Here is a 22,869-nt window from a genome sequence, read left to right on the forward strand (position 1 = left end):
TAAACACCTGCACCACCATAACAAATAAAACATAAACATTCACTTTGGCTCTCACTCTGTCTGCACTTTCATTCATGATTTCAACAGGTTGAAATGAGCTTTGAAGAAACATCAGTTTACTATTGAAATATTCAAAACGCTGCAGGAAGAAGAAGAACAAAGTGATGACGGATGTTTGTGCTTCAAATAGGAAAGCCAGCAGGAATAAATCACAACCTGCCAGTCGGGAATTTCCAAGGTTTATTTGAACGCAGCACACAGTGTTTCGATGCTCCCGAGTGTCTTCAAACGCCGCATTAGGCTCAAAGTTTACTTTCACTTTCCTGAGCTTCGTGGAGTGGAGCTTGTTGTTGGTGTCTCTTTGTGAAGAAACTGTGAGTTTGCTTTGTTTCCTCCTTTAACAGTTTGTCTTTAGGAACTTTACTGTTTGTTCAGCTCATGTTTGATTTCTTCACACAACAAACTGTGTGTGTTTGTATTTCCGGTCTCTCCATTAAAGTCAGTGTGTAATGTTTCCTGGCTAATATCAGCTGTGTGCAGCTTAGCACAAATCTGCCGCTCCATAGTTCACGGTAACGGACTCACAGCTGGACCAACGAGGCCGAGTGTGTCCGCCACTCTGAGCTACGTTCGTGTGTGTACTTATAAGCTGTGTCCGAATTCAGGGGAAGGATGCTTAAAATGTCATATGTGGATGCAATGACGTCACAGCGACGCGACAAAGGCTGTCCGAATTCAAAGAGCACTCAAAATGTAGCGACAAATGCGTCCTACCTCTCCACAAATTTGAGGGTTAGTTGTGTCCAAATTCAGGGGAAGGATGCGCCAATGCCATATTTGGAGGCAATGACGTCACGGCGACGCGACGAAGGCTGGCCGAATTCAAAGATTGCTCAAAATGTGGCGACAAATGCGTGCTACTTTGCCCTGAATTTTAAGGATGGTCCGATATATCCTTCGTGTCCTACCATATCCCAGGATTCATTGCGGGCCATATAGGAGATTTGTTTCTGATAACCATGGTGGTTGAAGCGGGAGAGGAAAACACTTTCAAATGTAAGTATATGAAAATCTGGTTGTACAAAAGTTAAATTGTTATAGCGGTTGTGTTGTTAAGCTTTGGGCATCTGCATAGACATGTTTCGTTTATTTAAAATAACCGTAAACCAGCTTGTATCGCGGGTCCCGCGGTTTTTCATGTATGGCCGCTTACATACAGCTAATTTAGATTTTTCCGAATTGGTGATATGTTGTGGGGAACAAAGACCAAACGGCTTAATTTATTAAAACAAGGAGAAAACGATCACCTCTTCACTGGGGTGAAGAATTGGGCCGCTACGGCGTGGATGTACAAGAATAAATCAATGTACACATCATATTCATATGAGTGCGGTCCTATTAACCTTCATGCTGTACAGCAGCGGTCCCAACCTTTTTCCACCACAGATCGGTTTATGTCAGGCACGGAGCGGCCTTTAAGGTATCGCGGATGAATACAACCACATAAAATGATCCGACCAAGTCAAAAACTGTGGTATTTTGTAAATATAATAATAAACGTGAATGTAGTGTGTAATTGTGTAACTTAATTAGCAGCGTCCTCCTGAAAATGCGCCAACATTGAGAGTAACATCCTCCTCTCTGCCGCTTAATGCTCTATGGTCGCTATGGTAACGTGTGGTAACGTGTAAATATTTCTTACAAAATAAGACACACAACTACAACAAGGGAAATGGTACCAAACGACTCACGGACCGCTGCTGTACAGAACCTGTGATGTCCAGACGACGTTCCTCTGGTGTTCTGTTGTGAAAACCTTTGGGTTTAGGGATTAACATAGTTGGTTTCTTTCTTCTCTTATTTGTTGTGTGTGATCAGGACAATTCTGGAGAAGATGGGCCTGCAGGGGAAAGTCACCCCCTTGCAGGCCAGAAGACATGAGATAACTTTAAAGAATACAAAGTACGTATGTGTCTTATCAAGAAGATGATTCTTAAGAACACAAGTTAATAAATGTGCAATTACTAAGAGTTGTTGTGGTGTTTTTATTTGCCTGCTGTCATTTTTAATTTCCTCTGCCTTTAGGATTGCAAGTATCCAGGCTCAGGAGAGGGGGTCAGTGGGAAGCCCACTGCTGCTACTTGGCCCTGGTTTGCCCTCGTGAATGAGGTGATAGGACAGATGCCTTCCATTAAGCCTCCTGTCCTAATGTCCTCTCTCCCTGAGGACACTCCAGGGCCAAGCACAGCAGTGTGTGACCAAAACGACAGCGATGATGAAGTGGCTCAGCCACCTACGACAGGGAGGAAGAGGAAAAGAGATGATGAGCTGCTAGAGCTCATCAGAGAGGACATGAGTTAGCAAAGAGAGGCTGAGGAGAGGAGAGCAGGGAGAGGATGGACAGACTGTTTTCACTTCTAGAAAGATTAGTTCCAAAATGAGTTATGTATTAAGAAATTTATTTATTTGAATATATTTGTTACATTGTTATATGTGTTGCATTAGTTTAAAGGTTTTATGTTATTAATAAATTGATTCAAACAAACAGTAATTGTCACTGAACTCATTTGATTTACAGGCATTTTTAACATGTATGAACATAACGCTAATTTTGAACAATATTACATGGATATTTATTTGATAGCAAGAAAGTAAATAACACTAACAATGAAACAAGAATATTTCAAATACACAGTATGTAAAGATCGAAAAACAACATTTTCAGTTGTTCACACAGGATTAACCTGAGTGACCTTTTCCTGGACCGTTTCTTGAAGAACTGTAATAGATTACAGGAAGTATCTGGCAGTGTTGCTGAATCTGCTCGAGCAAGATCAGACGTGAATGGGGTGCTGCAACTGAGACCTGCGGTTTGTCTTTTCTGATCAGCGAGTGGAGAATCACACAGGGTGGTCTGCAAAGAGAGCTTTAGGATGCTTCCTCCCACTGTCCACTGCATCGTCCATCCACAGGGTTTGCAGGGCTGGCTCACTCGTGGCTGCCACACCACTAAGATGTTTTCAGAAATATGCAAGCAGGAGATGGTGGATGCTATATTATTAGTATAATACTTGTAACTCTGTAGCAGACAACAGTTTGATAAAGTGCTATGTAAAAAAACAAACAAACAAAAGATTAGATTCTATTTGTTTCAAAGATATTTAGTTTATATATTTTATATGATACAGTACATGTGTAAGAATGACCGATGTTGTGCCGATATTACACATATTACGCACGGAAACTTTGGAAATCAGTTTTGGCAGGCGAACACTTTTTTGGCAAAACGCTGGCAATAATTCAATTGTACGTGTAATTAGCTAAGTAATTCCTAAATGCGTGTAGATTAAAGGAAATTATTTTACCTGGATATGATTGTCTCTGATGACGTGCGGGCGACGACGATAAGGTTTTTCTGGGTCCTCAAGAAATAAAATTGTCCACACAACAGAGCGACATTTCTGGGTCCATTTTAAAGTTTTCGCGCTGTGGCGCTAGCGACCGGAAAAAAACGCAAGTAAGGGCGGAGTTGAAGGCTAGGAGGCTGTCCACAGCCCATCTGTTACGTTGGATACTCATTGTTTGTTCAATAAAGTTTCTATGGAGAAAAAAAAGGGGCTGTCCACAGCCGCTCACTTCCTGACTACCCGTCCGTCTAAGGACACTACCTTGTGACGTAGGTAGGTAGTGTCTTTATGAGCATCCTTCCCCTGAATTCGGACACAACCATAGTTTGTACTTTGTGAGTTCAGTCAGAGCCACAGAGGACGTAGCGTACGTGATGACGTCAAAGCTCAGCTGCAGTGTTTTTCTCACCTTTACATCCTTTACTCTCACTGTCATTAATATTTACACACGAGACACCTGCAGAGATCTGACGCTAAGCTAGCCACAAAGGATGATAACGCTAAGCTAACTCTAAGAGCTCTTAGAGACACGAGTTAAAAAGCTGCTTTTACACTCAACAAAAATATAAACGCAACACCTTTGTTACTGCTCCCATTCCCCATGGGATGGACGTAGAGACCTAAAATTCATTCCAGATACACAATATAACCATCCCTCCCAAACAGTGGTCACAAATCAGTCCAAATGTGTAGTAGTGGGCACATCTGCCATATTGAGATAATCCATCCCACCTCACAGGTGTGCCACATCAGGATGCTTATCTGACATCATGAGTAGTGCACAGGTGTACCTCAGACTGCCCACAACAAAAGGCCACCCTGGAATGTGCAGTTTTGTCTCACAGCAAAATGCCACAGATGCCACAAGCAATGAGGGAGCGTGCAATTGGCATGCTGACAGCAGGAATGTCAACCAGATCTGTCGCCCGTGCATTGAATGTTCATTTCTCAACCATAAGCCGTCTCCACAGGCGTTTCAGAGAATATGGCAGCACATCCAACCGGCCTCACAACCGCAGACCTCGTGTAACCACACCAGCCCAGGACCTCCACATCCAGCAGGTTCACCTCCAAGATCGTCTGAGACCAGCCACCCAGACAGCTGCTGGAACAATTGGTTTGCACAACCAAACAATTTCTGCACAAACTGTCAGAAACCGTCTGAGGGACGCTCAACTGCATGCCCGTCGTCCTCATCGGGGTCTTGACCTGACTCCAGCTCGTCGCCGTAACAGACTTGTGTGGGCAAATGCTCACATTCGATGGCGTCTGGCACGTTGGAGAGGTGTGCGCTTCACGGATGAATCATGGTTCACATTGTTCAGGGCAGATGGCAGCTGAGAATGTCCCAGTTCTTGCATGGCCAGCATACTCACCGGACATGTCACCCATTGAGCATGTTCGGGATGTGCTTGACCGGCGTATACGACAGCGTGTACCAGTTCCCACGAATATCCAACAACCTCGCACAGCCATTGAAGTGGAGTGGACCAACATTCCACAGGCCACAATTGACAATCTGATAGACTCCATGCGACGATGTGTTGCACTGCATGAGGCAAATGGTGGTCACACCAGATACTGACCGGTTCTGGGTCCCCAGACCCCCAATAGCGCAAAAAACTGCACATTCCAGGGTGGCCTTTTGTTGTGGGCAGTCTGAGGTACACCTGTGCACTACTCATGATGTCAGATCAGCATCCTGATGTGGCACACCTGTGAGGTGGGATGGATTATCTCAATATGGCAGATGTGCCCACTACCACACATTTGGACTGATTTGTGACCACTGTTTGGGAGGGATGGTTATATTGTGTATCTGGAATGAATTTTAGGTCTCTACGTCCATCCCATGGGGAATGGGAGCAGTAACAAAGGTGTTGCGTTTATATTTTTGTTGAGTGTAGTTTGTGATCAGAATCCAGGACTGAGAGCAGCAGCAGAGTTGATGGATGATGAATTACTGGATGGAAGAAACTTCTCATTAACTCTGCTGATCCTCTTTGAATCATGGATCAGCTGAAAGGCTTAAAATGTTGTTCACACATGCAGTAGCGGTTTTTGATACGGGCGGTGTCCAGAGGGAGTGTTCGCCCAAGGCACCAAACAGGCTAGGACTGACTGAAGCTTCCTGTCACATTGAATCAGTGTGTATCAGTGAATGCATCGTGTGTGCTTCATGGCTCCATCTGGTGGACAGATGGTGGCAGCTTCCTCTGCCTCACACTGCTGTTTAACTGCATTCAGTTGACACTGAGATTCAATTCAATTCAATTTTATTTATATAGCGCCAAATTACAACAAAAGTCGCCTCAAGGCGCTTTGTATTGTACAGTAGATCGCACAATAATAGATACAGAGAAAAACCCAACAATCATATGACCCCCTATGAGCAGCACTTTGGCAACAGTGGGAAGGAAAAACTCCCTTTTAGGAAGAAACCTCCGGCAGAACCAGCCTCAGGGACGGGCGGGACCATCTGCTGCGACCGGTTGGGGTGAGAGAAGGAAGACAGGATAAAGACATGCTGTGGAAGAGAGACAGAGATTAATAACAGATATGATTCAATGCAGAGAGGTCTGTTAACACATAGTGAGTGAGAAAGGTGACTGGAAAGGAAAAACTCAATGCATCATGGGAATCCCCAGCAGCCTACGTCTATTGCAGCATAACTAAGGGAGGATTCAGGGTCACCTGGTCCAGCCCTAACTATATGCTTTAGCAAAAAGGAAAGTTTTAAGCCTAATCTTAAAAGTAGAGATAGTGTCTGCCTCCCGAATCCAAACTGGAAGCTGGTTCCACAGAAGAGGGGCCTGAAAACTGAAGGCTCTCCCTCCCATTCTACTTTTAAATACTCTAGGAACAACAAGTAGGCCTGCAGAGTGAGAGCCAAGTGCTCTAATAGGGTGATATGGTACTACAAGGTCATTAAGATAAGATGGGGCCTGATTATTTAAGACCTTGTATGTGAGGAGCAGGATTTTGAATTCTGGATTTAACAGGAAGCCAATGAAGGGAAGCCAAAACAGGAGAAATATGCTCTCTCTTTCTAGTCCCTGTCAGGACTCTTGCTGCAGCATTTTGGATTAGCTGAAGGCTTTTCAGGGAGTTTTTAGGACTTCCTGATAATAATGAATTACAGTCGTCCAGCCTGGAAGTAATAAATGCATGAACTAGTTTTTCAGCGTCACTCTGAGACAGGATATTTCTAATTTTAGAGATGTTGCACAAATGGAAGAAAGCAGTCTTACATATTTGTTTAATATGAGCGTTGAAGGACATGTCCTGGTCAAAAATGACTCCAAGGTTCCTCACAGCGCTACTGGAGGCCAAGGTAATGCCATCCAGAGTAAGAATCTGCTTAGATACCATATTTCTAAGATTTTCAGGGCCGAGTACAATAACCTCAGTTTGATCTGAATTAAGAAGCAGAAAGTTAGCGGCCATCCAGGTCTTTATGTCTTTAAGACATTCCTGCAGTTTAACTCATTGGTGTGTGTTATCTGGCTTCATGGATTGATAGAGCTGCATGTCATCTGCATAGCAGTGAAAATGTATGCTATGTCTTCTAATGATGCTGCCTAAGGGAAGCATGTATAATGTAAACAGAATTGGTCCTAGCACTGAACCCTGTGGAACTCCATAATTAACCTCAGTGTGTGAAGAGGACTCTCCATTTACATGCACAAACTGGAGTCTATTAGATAGATATGATACAAACCACTGCAGTGCAGTACCTGTAATACCTACAGCATGTTCTAATCGCTCTAATAGGATATTATGGTCAACAGTATCGAACGCTGCGCTAAGGTCTAGCAGGACAAGCACAGAGATGAGTCCACTGTCAGAGGCCATAAGAAGATCATTTGTAACCTTCACTAAAGCTGTTTCTGTGCTGTGCTGAGCTCTGAAACCTGCCTGAAACTCTTCAAATAAACCATTCCTCTGCAGATGATCTGTTAGCTGTTTGACAACTACTCTTTCAAGGATTTTTGATATAAAGGAAGGTTGGAGATTGGCCTATAATTAGCTAAGACTACTGGGTCTAGAGATGGCTTTTTGAGTAAAGGTTTAACTACAGCCAGCTTGAAGGCCTGTGGTACATAGCTGATTATTAGAGATAGGTTGATCATATTTAAGATCGAAGAATTAATTAATGGCAGGACTTCTTTGAGCAGTTTTATAGGAATGGGGTCTAAAAGACACGTTGATGGCTTGGAGGAAGTAATTATTGAAGTTAACTCAGAAAGATCAATTGGAGAAAAAGAGTCTAACTTAACATCAATGGTACTAAGAGTAACTGTAGATAATATTACATCTGTGGGATGATTATTGGTAATTTTTTCTCTAATGATAAGAATTTTATTTGTGAAGAAGTTCATGAAGTCATTACCAGTTAACATTAAAGGGATGGTTGGCTCAAAAGAGCTCTGACTTTTTGTCAGCCTGGCTACAGAGCTGAAGAGAAACCTGGGGTTGTTCTTATTTTCTTCAATCAGTGATGAATAGTAAGATGTTCTGGCTTTGCGGAGGGCTTTCTTATAAAGCAGCAAACTATTTCTCCAGGCTAAATGATGATGCTCTAAATTTGTGACACGCCATTTCCTCTCCAGCTTACGAGTCATCTGCTTTAGGGTACGTGTTTGAGAATTATACCACGGAGTCAGGTACTTCTGATTAGAGACCTTAGTTTTCACAGGAGCTACAGTATCCAGAGTCGTACGTAGTGAGGAGGTGAAATTATTAACAAGATAATCGACCTCTGTTGGGGTAGCGTTCAGATAGCTGCTCTGCTCTGTGTTGGTACAGGGCATTGGAGATGATAACAGTGGGTGGATTATATTCTTAAACTTAGTTACAGCACTTTCAGAAAGACATCTACTTTGATAAAGTCTACTCTTTACCGCTGTGTAATCAATTATTGTAAAAGTAAATGTTATCAGGAAATGATCAAACAGGAGAGGGTTTTCAGGAAACACTGTTAAATGTTCAGTTTCTATGCCATATGTTAAAACAAGATCTAGAGTGTGATTAAAGTGGTGGGTGGGTTCTTTTACATTTTGAGAGAAACCAATTGAGTCTAATAACAGATTAAATGCCATGTTGAGGCTGTCATTTTTAGCATCTACATGGATGTTAAAATCACCCACAATAATTATTTTATCTGAGCTCAGAACTAAATTAGATATAAAGTCTGAGAAATCAGACAGAAACTCTGTGTAAGGCCCAGGTGGACGATAGATGATAACAAGTAAGACTGGTTTCTGAGTTTCACAGCTGGGGTGGACAATGTTAAGCATCAGGCTTTCAAATGAATTAAAAGTCTGTCTGGGTCTTTGGTTGATTAACAGGCTGGTGTGAAAAATTGCTGCCACACCGCCCCCTCGGCCTGTGCTTCGAGATTTCTGGTAGTTAGAATGACTCGGGGGTGTTGATTCATTTAAACTAACATAATCATCCTGCTGCAACCAGGTTTATGTAAGGCAGAGTAAATCAATTTGTTGATCAATTATTAAGTCATGTACTAACAGAGACTTGGAGGAGAGAGACCTAATATTTAATAATCCACATTTCACTGTTTTACTCTTTGGTTCAGATGTGGATACTGTATTGTTCTTTCTTTGTGATTTTTTTATGTTTAAGTTGTTTGTTGCTGGTTTTTAGTTTGTTTTTTGTCTTTTTGGAAGCTGACACAGTCTCTATGGAGATGGGTTTTGGGGGATAGCAGGAGGAGAGAAGCTGCAGAGAGGCGTGTAAGACTGACACTCTGCTTCCTGGTCCCAACTCTGGATAGTCATATTTTGGGGGGTTTAATAAATTTGTCCATATTTCTAGAAATGAGAGCTGCTGAAGATAAAGCAGGAAAGAAGCAGCTGATATTTGGACAGCACACATGATGGAAAGGAGGATTTCTGTTGATGTGCACATGAATGATTTGTGTTTCCTCTGCAGGTGAAGGTAGAAAGTGTGTGTGAGCTGATGTGAATTGAGCAGCATGGATCAGTGTGAGGACAGAGAGGAGGGAGCCCCTCCCTCTAAAAGCACTCTGTGTGGGGAACATGAGAGCCAGACCAAAGCTCAGAGGTGAGATGACCATCTCTAACTGTCCATGACTCTTCTCCATGTCACAGCTCAGCACTCACATCACTGCTCCATCATTATTCACAGGAACCAACCTGGACCTCCACCCAGCTCTGGGTCCTTACAGAGTGATGGGTCTAAAAAGCACCTCTTCATTGATTTTAAATCCCAGCAGGAGCCTGCTGCAGAGAGGTGAGCTGTTACAGTGTAAATAACTGTTTACCTCTGGGTGGCGCTCTGTTCTTACACTGCCAACACTAGTTTGGAGTTTCCTTTTGCTCATGCTCAGCCTGCAAACAATTTTCTTTTTTTGGAATGACAAAGGTATTCTGAGTCTTCATCAGCTTCTGGCTGCAAATGAAAAACTTTTTTTTTTCTTCCCTAACAGGATCTACAAGAGACCTGCTGAACCTGAACCTGGACGCAGGTGTTTTTCTGTCATGCCCATGACCTACAATCGTAGCACTGATTACAGCTTTATAAGAAGAACAGTCACTGCTGCAGAGAGGTGAGCTGTTAGTAACATGAACTCTTTGATTAAACTGCTTGATGTTGTTTGATATAAACTGCAGTGCAAACGCATCATTCCCTCAGTCCCATTTAAACTGTCTCTTTAAAACAAGCCTTTGGTTTCTAACCAACTGAAAATCTACTTCAGCAAACAGGAAGTGATGCTCTTGCTCATGTTTTCTTCATCAGTCATGCTGTGCTGGATGTTGGAGGAAGTTAGCATTAAACTCAGTTAAGCATAGAAATCACTTATACTTAAACTCAACCATCAGTAATTACTTCTTAGATTACATTCAGTTTGAACCCTAGTTTTCATAGAAAACAACAGTAAGCTGCTGTCTGTCTTTAATGCCAAGAAGACAGTTTTCTACCAGTAAAATAAAATCACAAGACAGTTTCTAAAGAAATTAAATATCAGCTGTTTATCAAACCGGTTCACTACAGTCAATAATGCACAATCAGGGGATTTGTCTTTAAACACAAAGGAATCAAACTTTGTCATAAGAACTGAACATCTTGTCTAAAGATCAAAGATGAGAAACCATCCCCAACAATCCAACATCCCCATTTGTCCACCCTTAAAATCCACCCTACTAAATAAAAATGAAATAATCGTTCATGCTGCCTGTTGGATGTCTGTTCTACTTAATGAACTGTTCAGTAGGATTAGTTACCTTTGATGCTTGAATCAATCCAATTATCAGCACCAGAAATTCATTAGCAGTTCCCAATAATTTGTTTTTCAATTCTTTGCTTGCCCTGAAATAATAAAGTATAAGATTTAATTGAAGACACAGGTCCAACTTTCTGATTTACGAATAAATTCTTTACAAATCCTACCATGTGAATTCATGGATTTTTTTTTCACATTCTGTCTCTCACAGTTGAAGTGTACCTCTGGTGCAAATTACTGACCTCTGTCATCATTTTAGGTGGGGGAACTTGCACAATCGGTGGCTGACTAAATACTTTTTTGCCCCACTGTATGTATGCAACATGGTCAGTCAAAAAAACTGACTCTTACATGATGGTAAATGGCCTGTATTTATATAGCGCTTTTACTAGTCCCTAAGGACCCCAAAGCGCTTTACACATTCAGTCATCCACACATTCACACACTGGTGATGGCAGCTACATTGTAGCCACAGCTGCCCTGAGGTGCACTGACAGAGGCGAGGCTGCCGCACACTGTCGCCACCGGGCCCTCTGATCACCACCAGTAGGCAACGGGTGAAGTGTCTTGCCCAAGGACACAACGACCGAGACTGTTGGAGCCGGGGCTCGAACCGGCAACCTTCCGATTACAAGACGAACTACCAACTCTTGAGCCACGATTGCCCCCATGATGACATGATGTACATGATGACCTTTTACATCCAATTGTGTTCAGCACACACATGTTAAGAGGTTTTAAATCAAAAACAACAAAACAAGACTCACTGAGCGGCAAAATCCTGGTTACATTTGTGATGACACCACCTCATCTTAAAACCTGCCCTGGTTGTAAATTATCCTTTTATTATGTTACACAGACAGAAAGGGTGTAACACAGACAGTGGAGCAAGTACTATTTACATAAGCTCACTCTTTCCAAACTAGTAATGTACAGACCCCTGATAAAAAAATATTTATCATTTATGTTTTATTATAAATATTACAGATAAATAATATAATGAGCCAAATTTATTGCAGTCCATTTAAAACATTTTAATGACAGGTTTGAGTTTAGATTCCAATCAAAACATTAAAATCTACTCACAACAAAAATCAACTGACTTTGTACTGTAAGATAAAAATGTACAATATTAGAGAGACAACAACAATTAGGTGATCTACTATGAGCAGCATCTGGTGACAATGGGAAGGAAAAGCTACATTTTAACAGGAGGATAGTTCTAACAGAACCATGATCAGGGAGCAGAGTCTGAGGAGAGTAGAGAAAAGCTTCAGTGGAAAATGACTAATAGATGTATTTTTCTCTTTATCTGTCAGATCTGGAGAGAGTTCCTTGTGGTCTTCCTCTCCTCTTAGAAGGAAGGACTTTTCTAAAACAGAGTCTGGCTATGGATCGATAGGAAGTGTTCAGTCTCTGGGAAGTGATCAGTCCGTGGACTCTGTACCGTCCTTTGCAACAGAAACGTGAGTTATAACTAAGTTGTGAATGTGACATTCATGTGTTAAGTGTTAACTGCTCCCAAGTATAAAATGTACATAAATACATTATAAATATAGTCATAATTATAGAAGTTATAATATATAATATATAAACATACCTGTCCGCTGGTTAATTACATAATCAGGTGGAGGCTGGGACTTCACAGCATACTCCTTATATGATTGTGTTGTACATTGTTATATTTAGTTTGTTTTTATTTATATATATAAAAAAAAAACATCAAGAAGTCACAACCAAACGGAGAACACACAATGGCACATGTTTATTCATCAAAATTATTTATTATTAAAATCAACATAACATAATTTTTTAACCCCTAAAAAACCCCACAAATTACATGTTCATATCAGCCCGATATCAGACAGAAGCTGTCAACTCAGCTCTGGAGAGTGGGCAATCATAATGTTTGCTCTCAATTTTGACAGCCCTATTAAAGATGAATATCAGTCAGTTTGTGTTACTCGCAGCAACAACTCCACCTCATTGTTAGTCCATTTAAAAAACTTGATGCTTTTCCTCAACATTTTGCAGCGACGTTTCAAAGAGCCAGAAAGTAAATAAACGGCAAACAGAAATGAGGCAGGTCGAATCATATTATGTTTCAAACATGCGCAGTCCCGGAACATAAGCGTTTCAGTTGTTTCAGTGTGGACATACAACTGCTTGGAAATGATCCAGATTAGTGTAGACATATCCTTTGTCTTTAAGACATTCCTGCAGTTTACCTAATTGGTGTGTGTTATCTGGCTTCATGGACAGATAGAGTTGGGTGTCATCTGCATAGCAGTGAAAATGTATGCTTGTTAACTCCACCTTGATTTTCAGTACTCTGTCCTGGGCCTCCTAATTGTTGACAATGGATGGTTCTGCCTCAGGCACCTTTTTTCTTCAGCTTTCTGAGGGTTCATGTCCCACGTGTGGGACTAATAAAGGTTACCTTATTTTGCCTTCAGTGTGGTCTACTGAGAGGTTTGGCTATCATGTTTTTTCTTTAGGCTTACCAGTTTTGGGTCACTCATTGACAGTCTGGTTGGTCCAGAGATGTTTTTCCTAATTTGTAATGTAAACTTTAGTCTCTGCTTTACTTTTGGTGTTTCTTTAGAACAATAACTTTCCACTTAAGTTGAGATTTTAGCTCATTTGCTTTGCGTACAACTTTTAAGCAGAACACTGTTTTATATGGTCAGTGTTCGAAAGAATAAATGCAGTGTTCTGACCCAGACTAAGCAGGAAATGACTGACTTTGTTACTGAGATGTCCACTGTCATATTTCAGAATCAGGTTCTAAAATTTGCAAATGGATCTGAGATCTTTCCTTTCTTTATCATGAGCCAGAAAATCTGTTTTTAGTAGGTCTACAGTTTGTTTTAACAAATTCTAAACTAGGGCTGGGCCATATCATACTGTTCACGGTAATACCGGTATAATGTTAGGCAACGATAAGAAAATGAAATATCGCGATAGAATATGGGTAAAACGCGCATGTGCAGTGCCTTTGTTTTCATATGCACATGGCAGAAAAAGCAAGGCAGTGACGGAGAATGAGAAGGGTGAAAGCGGATCGTTGAATGAAACAGATGAACCAGAATTGGTTTGTAAAAATGCTGCAACTTCAGTGGTGTGGAACTGGTTTAGCTTTCATCCGTCAGATACACAACAAAGCACTATTTTTGGTAGAGCATGGTAGCGGGCCGTCGTTATTACCGTGTTTTTTGGAACATACGGCACACTTAAAACCAATCCATTGATTTATCTGAAAATCGACAGTGCCCCTTATAATCCCGTGTGCCTTATGTATGAATTCTGGTTGTGTTTACTGACCTCAAAACGATTTTATGTGGTACCCGGCGCTCGAAAATCTGTGAAATGATTTAGTACGACTTTGCTAAGCTACGAAGCCACACCGCTTGATGGATTGTCGGAGCATTATGGTTGTCGTAGGCAGGAGCCTCACGGAGTGATACGTACTGTGCTTCAACATAATGTTACCGTGTTGTGTGTGTATAACCTCTTTTTAAGTTTTGTGGATATTTTACATGGTTATGCTGAGGATATGTTGGCCAATTTCCACTGGAAATGCCTTTTAGTTAAACTGTCAGCAAGGAATTTGCGTTTGCACTGTAAAATTTTTTATATAACTTTAATGCACATAAAAAACAGCTGCTTGTTTAAGTAAAATACATTGATGGGTTTTTTTTTTGCACTAATAAAGTTGTGGAGTTGTAAAGTATTTTGTCTAGTGTCAATTATATCGTCAGTTATATCGTTATCGCAAATTTTCAAATGTATATAGTGATAAATATTTTTTGTCATATCGCCCTGCTCTATTCTAAACCAACATGTGAAGCTACAAAGACTAAGTGCTGCCCTTCAGTATACATCCTGAAACTAGCCAAAGGAAAAAAGATGTTTAGGGAGGGTGGGCTTAAAGGGAAGAAGCTAAAGCTTGTTTCGGTCAGGGGTCATTCCTCCTGATCTATTTTTCTTTATTTTTTTTAACCTTTTCTCCACCACTATTTCCAATTGAATATTAAAAAGTATATATTATGGTCCAAAGTTCAGTACAATGACAATTTACCAGCTCCTCATTGGTTTCCATTAAGCTATACTCCTAGAATTATGTTTTTACTAAGCCAATTACAAGTGGGTTTTTCTCCAGACTTAAATCTATTTCTTTTAGTTAACCATGAATTGTATTCTCCACTAACACTTTTTATAATGTTACTTTTCAGACGGAATCTCTGTAACCTGTCAGAGGGACACCATGAAGCTCTGTCCTCAGCTCTCAGCTCCCAGTCCTCCTGTCTGAGAGAGCTGGACCTGAGTAACTCTGACCTGCAGGATTCAGGAACAAAGTTTCTTTCTGATGGACTGAAGAGTCCACACTGTAAACTGAATATTCTCAGGTCAGATCAAGCTATATGTACATATGTATGTATGCATGTATACCAACTGACAGAATGAAGAAAAAAAACAGGATTAAATATTACTAACTGTAATAACACCTCATTACACTTAAACAAACGTGTTGTTTTATTGTTTATCTGTTATTTTTAAGACTGAGTCACTGTAAGCTCTCAGAGAAAGGCTATGAAGCTCTGTCCTCAGCTCTCAGCTCCCAGTCCTCTAGTCTGAGACAGCTGGACCTGAGTAACTGTGACCTGCAGGACTCAGGAGTGAAGCTTCTGTCTGTTGGAGTAAAGAGTCCCAACTGTATACTGGAAACTCTAAGGTCAGATTTAAAACCTTTCTGCTGATGATCATTTAAAAACGTTATATTGTTGAAATATGTCTGTGAAGGTTCTCAGTCATCCAGGTCATCGTAGTCTAAGGAGCTTGGAAAGAAAAGCGTCTGAACTTGTTTAAGTTACTTGAAGACGTTTCACCTCTCATCTGAGAAGCTTCTTCAGTTCTAGGGTCAAATGGTGATGTTGTGGTCTTTGCTCAGGGAAGCGACGGCCTTCTTTTCTTGTATTGTGAGGTTAGATGGAGGGACTTTGCCACTGGAGAGGGTGGCTGAAACTTTCATCCTGATTTGCTCTGCTTCTGTCTGTGATAATTTATTAATCCGTATGGCAGTTTCTGTGGCTGTGATGAGGTCCACTATGGGCAACTGTTGAGGAGAAATGGCAAAACTGTGTCCTTTGGCTAATACTTTGTTTTCAGGTTCAGTGAGATTCCAGTCTGAAAAGTTCTTCACCCATTTTTCCTGACTGTCCTCAGGTGTGTGTTCTTCTCTGAGTTGTGTAGGTTCAGACTGGGAAGTAAAGGTTTTTGTTAACAAAGTGTGGAATTTTCTTTTCCTTCAGAGTGTTGGGCCCACTGAGCCTTGTCCACAACCTTGTAAACCTCTTCTAAGATAGGAGAGGGTAGAAGAGTTTTCAGTTCCTGCAGAGTCTGGATAATCTTGCTCTGGAGGGTATCTATAGTGAAATGGACCTGTCTTATCACTTAGAAGTTGATTTTGTGCTCGCCCTAAAATTAACTCTGCTCTGTATCCCCTGACCATGGATCCAAGCCCCGTACTCCTAGGAACAACTCTGCTTTGTCTTGTCTGCATCTTAAGTTGAAAAGGAGATGGTCCCTATTATCCACTAGTTATTGCATAAAGATCTAACTTTTATAGAATTGCCAACTGACCTTTCATTTGCCTTTAGGTGGATTACTTGACTTTTAATTATTGGTTTTTCATAATGATTTTTTTTACATGTTTATTGTTAGGGAAAATATTCTAAAACACTTCTTCAGTAAAGACTCAGAGAAGAGAAACACACAGAACTTCTTGCAAGCAAGGGCAGTCTCTGAGACTCGCACCTGAGAAACTGCCCCGGTCTTTATTTTATACTTCATTGGGTGTGTGTGTGTGTGGGGGGGGGGGGGGGTGGGGGGGGTGGGGGGGGGGGGTGTCAGAGTGTGGCCCCATAAAATCTTCCCTAAACCTGCTGGTCTCAAAGTCCAGCAGTTCATCAAACCAAAAGGCACTTAGACTAAAACAAACATAGCTACGTTAATCCTACCGTAAAACAATAAGACAAGGTACGAACTCTCCCATGCTCCCAGGATGTGGGGGTGAACCAAGCCTGCTAAAAATCACACATCCTGTCACTACACAATTAATTATATGCCTCTAAGTATACATGGTTGAATATTTCCTAATACAAATAACTACATGCAGTATTCTACCATATGCAAACTTATATCACTAAAAGATTATACTGACTACTAAATACAATTTTCCCTTGACATTTATGAAGTCAACATTACATGTTAAGGGGCCTATTGTACATTAATAAAAGTAGTGATTCATTTAATAATAGTACATCTCCACATTTAGACGTAAAATGTCAACAAACTAGAAATGTTATAGTCCAGTAGAATTATATTTGAAATTTTGACAGAACGGACAATTTATTATTATTTACTAGTATTATTTACTAGTATTATTTACTTAATATAGCTTTAAAAACTGCTGGAAAGTATTGATTACACATTTGTTTTATTTATAGATTGCATGTTGACAGGGGATTTCTAAGAATTGCCCCACAGTTCTTCAGCTGAGACACCTGAGTTAGAAAACACAAACACTGCAGTTGTCTTTACTCGCGAGGATGGTCACAGAGTGCTCACTTGCAAGAGGCACTCACGGACTCGCGCTCTGCCACTGCCTGCGTTCTTTATTTATACAAGCTTGTTACATGTGTGTACAAAGAAAACAAAGTTATTCTAAGAACTCAGAGCTGAGGTTCCCCTTTTCTAAGTCTGTATGTTCTTAAAAAGAGGAAGCTGTTAGTTGGTAAATAAGTTTATCATCACAAAAGTTATTAGGTGAAAAGTCACGTAGACATGTGGATTGCTTAGTGATCAATAAAAAGAGCACATTTCATGTAGCTGATCACACTATGCACAATTTTCTTTTGACACATGTAAATGGTCCGTTTTTACCAGGTAAGATATTAGACTTTTGTAGTCCCAAAGTTGGGAAATTCACAATGAAAAGTTAACTGAATGAAAAGTTAACTGAAACAGCTAACTGAAATAAAATAAAATTAAAGCTTAGAGAGGACATCATCAAGCTGGCCAAACCATACCTCTCAGCAAAAATATATTTGCTAAAAAATGCCTCTCTGTGCAAAATGGGTTTAAAAACATAAACAACTGTGGGATACTGTTTGTCTGTGATTTGGACAGGGGGAACAGATTATGGCAGGATCAACTCCGAGCAAAAATATATTGGCCAGAAAGAGATCTACTCAGTGTCCATGATTGTTTGCTGATGAAAGGCTCAGACTAGACATGCCAAAATAGGGATGAGTTTACGGAAGTGAATCCACAGCACACAACACAACAATTCTCACCAACAATGTGTACAGTCATTGAGTGCTGAAAGCAGACATCTCAGATTTTAAAGCTGTAGGTTTCATCACTCTCTGACTAAAATTCACTTAACCAGCAACAAAAAAAGGATGAAAACTACGCTTCACATTTGAAAAACATAAGAACAGGGGATCCCCACTTTGTTTATATCTTTTTGTGGAATTTGTTTTAGCAGTTTGGTGGTTTGTTGGCCACGGAGGATACATTTGTGACCCAGAAAGAGTAATATTAAAACTAAGTAGCTGCCGCCATTGTTGGAAACTGGAATTCGCCGTGCTATGAATGATATGGTGGGCCACGAAGGATACACCCGACCCAGCCTTCAAATCTGGGGGAAAGGAGGACGCATTTGTTGGCCGCATTTGGAGAAGTCTTCAAATTGGGACAGCCTTCGTTGCATGACTGTGACGTAATCGGCCTACAAATGCAGCCTCAGGAGCGTGTAGCCCATGAATTTGGACATAGCTACAATAACAGACACAGCTTCTTCTTCTTCTTCAGGGTTTAATGGCAGCTGGCATCCTTGTACAGGCAGTCCTGCCATCTTCTGTTTCAGTCCGTTATTACACTCTTAAAACGTACCACTTATTCCTGCGTCTTTCATGATCTTACTAAGCTTCGAACAGCTTGCCAAATATTAAATTAGTCATCAACGATTTTGATAGTTGACAAATCGTGGCAGCCCTACTTTTTGGATTTTTATATTCAGAGCCAGTGGGCATGCACTTTCACAATAATCACGATTTTAAAAACTGTGTTAATGTGCGATAAAATAATTGTTCTGGTTAATCAATTAATGAGTTAATGAGATAATAACAGGTTAAGTTGCCCTAATAATTAGACTTTGGTGACAAACTGATGTGATCTCCATGTTTCCTTTGTTGGACTGTGGGCGAGTGTCAGAAATGAATGTACTGAGTAACATGTAGAGTTTAAATATGTGTCAGTTCCAGTTTTAGAGCTCTAAAGTGCAGCTATCATGTTAGGGATATGTTAGGAATAGACAGTAACACTGTGGTCAAATCTTTATTTTACCACTAGCTGCATTCTTGATGTTCATGATTGTCTGCAGCATTAATCTTATATTTCCATCTAAAGTGTTGAATTTGACTGTTTGATGTTCGTTATGATCTCTGGCACCAGTTCATCTGTAGGCTGTGCTCATGTAACCGGTTTCTGCTTCATCCTGCTGCAACAGTTCGGCCCAAACAGACTCCTCGACTCTGCGTTGTGTTGTGTTTTTAAAAAGACAAGGAGTCTCTTATCGATCGTTGCCACTTTATTTCCTGAATGGAAACAACGGTGTATTATCAGTGCACAGGCTCGCCACACACCACTCCGCACAGCACACTCTCGTATGGCTACGACAGACTGGCAGCGATTACTGCAGCAATATTAGAATTTCTAATATACAATAAAATAACAGCAACAACAAATGATGTACCTGAATGGAAACAACGGTGTATTATCAGTGCACAGGCTCGCCACACACCACTCTGCACAGCACACTACGGCAGAACATCTCATTAGCATTCCGCTTTAGCATACAGTTTTACACAATAATAAACAAATGAAAAGTACATAAAACTCATGTTAGACATGTGTCCGCTAAGCACTTATTACACTCGGTGCTCGTCAGCTAATCAAACATGTTTTGTGTGTCTGTACTACTTAGCTATATCGTGTGTGGAACAATACAACTCACCTCTCGTATGGCTACGGCAGACTGGCAGCGATTACTGCAGCCAGCCTCACCTAACGAGCCACACCGAGAGGGGGGGCGCTGTTTCCCCATTACACTGATATTTGTGGCAAGTGGAATAATACCACATAAACACTGTTACATTCCCCCCTGCTGAATTCCACTTGCACACTCAAATAAACAAACACCCTAAAAAAAAAATTCAGGTACACCACAGTCACCATAACACAAACAGAGGACAAAAACCCAATAATCCTCAAAAAAAGAGAACAAGATAAAAGAAAAAAATCCAATAGCTAATCCATAGCTATCAACATGTGATAAATCTGTTGAGTAATACCAGGTCGTACAGTCACAAAGAAAATTCAGTCAGAGGACTATCCCCAAAGGAAGTAGAAGAAGAAGTTGGCCAGACCCCTTCCAAAAAAAACCCAAAATATGCCAGTTACATATTTCATCACATCACAACTGTACGCCACTCTGACACAGAAAAATCAACGACAAATAATCAGTTTCAATTCTAAAGATCAAAGTCCCACTTCCACAACAATAGAATCAACTCACAGTTATCAACAATATTTACACTTTAACAGGTCTCTGATGCATCATTTCAATCAACCTGGAAACAGGCTTAAGTAACCGTCCCACTCTCGATCTAGCACGGGTCCCGACCACCCTGCTAACATCAATCGGGTCTGCGTTGGGCAGAACAACTGTGGTTGAGACATGACCCTCAGTAGCAGCTTCATTGTCCTGGTCACCGTCAGTAATGGCTGCCAACTCCAAAACAGAGGAGGCTGCAACTGGGGCCACAGACATAAGCAGGTCAGAATGTTGACCACCAGAGGTGGCATCCACCTGCTCCTCAGTGTCAACAGGGGGAACACTGGTACAGGCAAGCTCTTGATCCACCATGCTGCCTTCTGGTTGAGTAACCCCTGTCATCAGCGAGCCGCTGGGGCTCCCCGCACTTTCCGGTTGTAGAGGTCCGTGTGACGCTTCAAATTTTTGCGTGCCACCTCCTGCGCCAAATCCATGGCTTCTTTGAGGTCCCTCCTCAATGTCTGGACATTTCGATCATAGTTCATGATGTCTTGGTGCTCAATAACAGAGCCAAAGATCACATCGATCGGCAGTCTTGGCACTCTGCCAAACATCAGCAGAAATGGCGCATAGCCAGTTGTCTCATGGACTGTGCAGTTATAGGCGAATGTGAGAGCTTTCAGTGCCTCAGGCCACCTTTGCTTGGCTCTGGGGGGTAATGCACGAATCATGTTGCCCAAGGTACGGTTCATCCTCTCGCAGGAGCAGTTTCCCATCGGATGGTATGGGGTCGTGTGAGACTTCTGGACACCTGCCACATTCAATAGCTCGGCAATGAGCACACTCTCAAAATTAGCTCCTTGATCCGAGTGAAGGCGTTTCGGAAAGCCGTAGATGCAGAAGTAGTTATGCCAGAGTTGGTGTGCCACCGCCTTAGCAGACTGATTGGGGCATAGAGGGGCCTGAGCCATCTTAGTAAAGTGGTCTGTGACCACAAGCACATCCACGGATTTGTTCGCTGAATCCTCCGCAGACCAAAAATCTATGCAGACCAGTTCAAGGGGCTCTGATGTTCTGATATTCTCCAAAGGTGCTCTCGCCTCTGGCTCAGGCGACTTGCTAACAACACACCTTCTGCAGCACCGTACATACTCTGACACATGCTTGGCCATACCAGGCCAGTAGAATCTATGCCTGGCCAGATAAAGTGTTCTTTGTTGTCCCTGGTGACCGGCTTCATCATGGACGCCTTTCAGTACAGCGAGCCGCAAGGTTGGCGGAACAACATACAGATAAGTCTTTGTCTTTGAGACGGGATTCTTGGAGACTCGATACAGCACACCATCCCTCACAGTTAACTTGTCCCAAGCCCTTAGAAATCTCTTCGTATCAACCGGTTCACTTGCCCGCTCCCTCCTCGAGGGTCTCCGTCCCCTTTCCACATAGGAGATCACTCTGCACAGCACATCATCACGCCGCTGGTGTCCCACTAGGTCATCATGCGAGAAGGGTTCAGAGTCAGACTGGTTTGGCGTAAGCACAGTCTGAGAGCATTGGGGCAGAAGGAGAGCATGTGGCCACACCCTGGACTCATGTTCACTATGGGCCTGAAAGACAGCTCCCACCTCAGAAGATGTCAGCATTCCTGTCTGTGCAACAGCCGTGCACTGCGAAACAACAGGCTGGTCATTGCTTGAGGCCTTATCAGCTGAGTGAACAGTCCATCTGAAGGCCTCCTGAACCCCACCAGTGGCGACTGCCTCTGCCAGAAGTTCATTATATGGAACCCTTATCACCCGGTGGGAGGCCCTGGGGTGCACGAAGGGCTCCCCGCTCAGCGCGTCAGCAACCACATTTTTAGGACCAGGAATGTACTTTATGCCTAGGCTGCTGCCCCCGCAACCCGGCCTCGGATAAAGCGGATGAAGATGGATGGATGGATGGAATGTACTTTATGTCAAACTGAAAAGGCGCTAGCTTTGCGATCCACCTCTGCTCACATGCATCCAGTCTTGGCTTAGAAAGTATGTAGGTGAGAGGGTTATTATCCGTCCATACGGTAAACTGATGACCCCTCAACCAGTGATGGAAGTTGTCGCACACCGCCCACTTCAATGCAAAGAACTCCAGCCTATGCGCTGGGTACTTGGACTGTGCATGATTGAGTGTCTTACTGGCAAAGGCGATCGGTCTTGATGTAGAAGCTCCAGAAGGAACTTGCGACAACACGGCACCAAGGCCACTGCTGGAGGCATCAACAGAGAGCAAAAAGGGCTCCTCAAAATTAGGATGGGCCAGGAGCACTCGATCCAACAAGGCCTGCTTCAGCTCATTGAAAGCTGCCCTGCATTCATCCGTCCAGTCCTCCTCACACAGCTTTTTACGCACCAGCCGGTGCTTTCGCCGTGAACCACGAGGGCCTTTATCCCCAGATGTCAGCCGAAACAGAGGTTTTGCGATGGATGAGCAGTTCTCAATAAATTGTTGGTAGAACATTACCATCCCCAAAAATGAGCGGACCTTCTGTTGGGATGTGACACTCGAACCCGCTTCCATAAGGTCTGCCTCTGCAAGGG

At 42.1% G+C, this 22,869-nt stretch overlaps 1 protein-coding gene across 1 annotated transcript in view; it reads left to right on the forward strand.

The window, feature by feature from the left end:
• The first annotated feature begins 337 nt into the window (after positions 1–337).
• LOC101480775 (uncharacterized) overlaps positions 338–22,869 on the forward strand; it is a 33,219-nt gene continuing 10,687 nt past the window's right edge. The window contains exons 1-7 of the mRNA XM_076879353.1: positions 338–374; positions 9,360–9,491; positions 9,576–9,680; positions 9,877–9,996; positions 11,991–12,137; positions 14,907–15,080; positions 15,233–15,406. Coding sequence (XP_076735468.1) covers positions 9,403–9,491; positions 9,576–9,680; positions 9,877–9,996; positions 11,991–12,137; positions 14,907–15,080; positions 15,233–15,406 — 809 coding nt within the window. The 5' untranslated portion in view covers positions 338–374; positions 9,360–9,402. The remainder of the gene's footprint in view (positions 375–9,359; positions 9,492–9,575; positions 9,681–9,876; positions 9,997–11,990; positions 12,138–14,906; positions 15,081–15,232; positions 15,407–22,869) is intronic.

Source organism: Maylandia zebra, linkage group LG3 (assembly GCF_041146795.1).
Source record: "Maylandia zebra isolate NMK-2024a linkage group LG3, Mzebra_GT3a, whole genome shotgun sequence".
Lineage (NCBI taxonomy): Eukaryota > Metazoa > Chordata > Actinopteri > Cichliformes > Cichlidae > Maylandia > Maylandia zebra.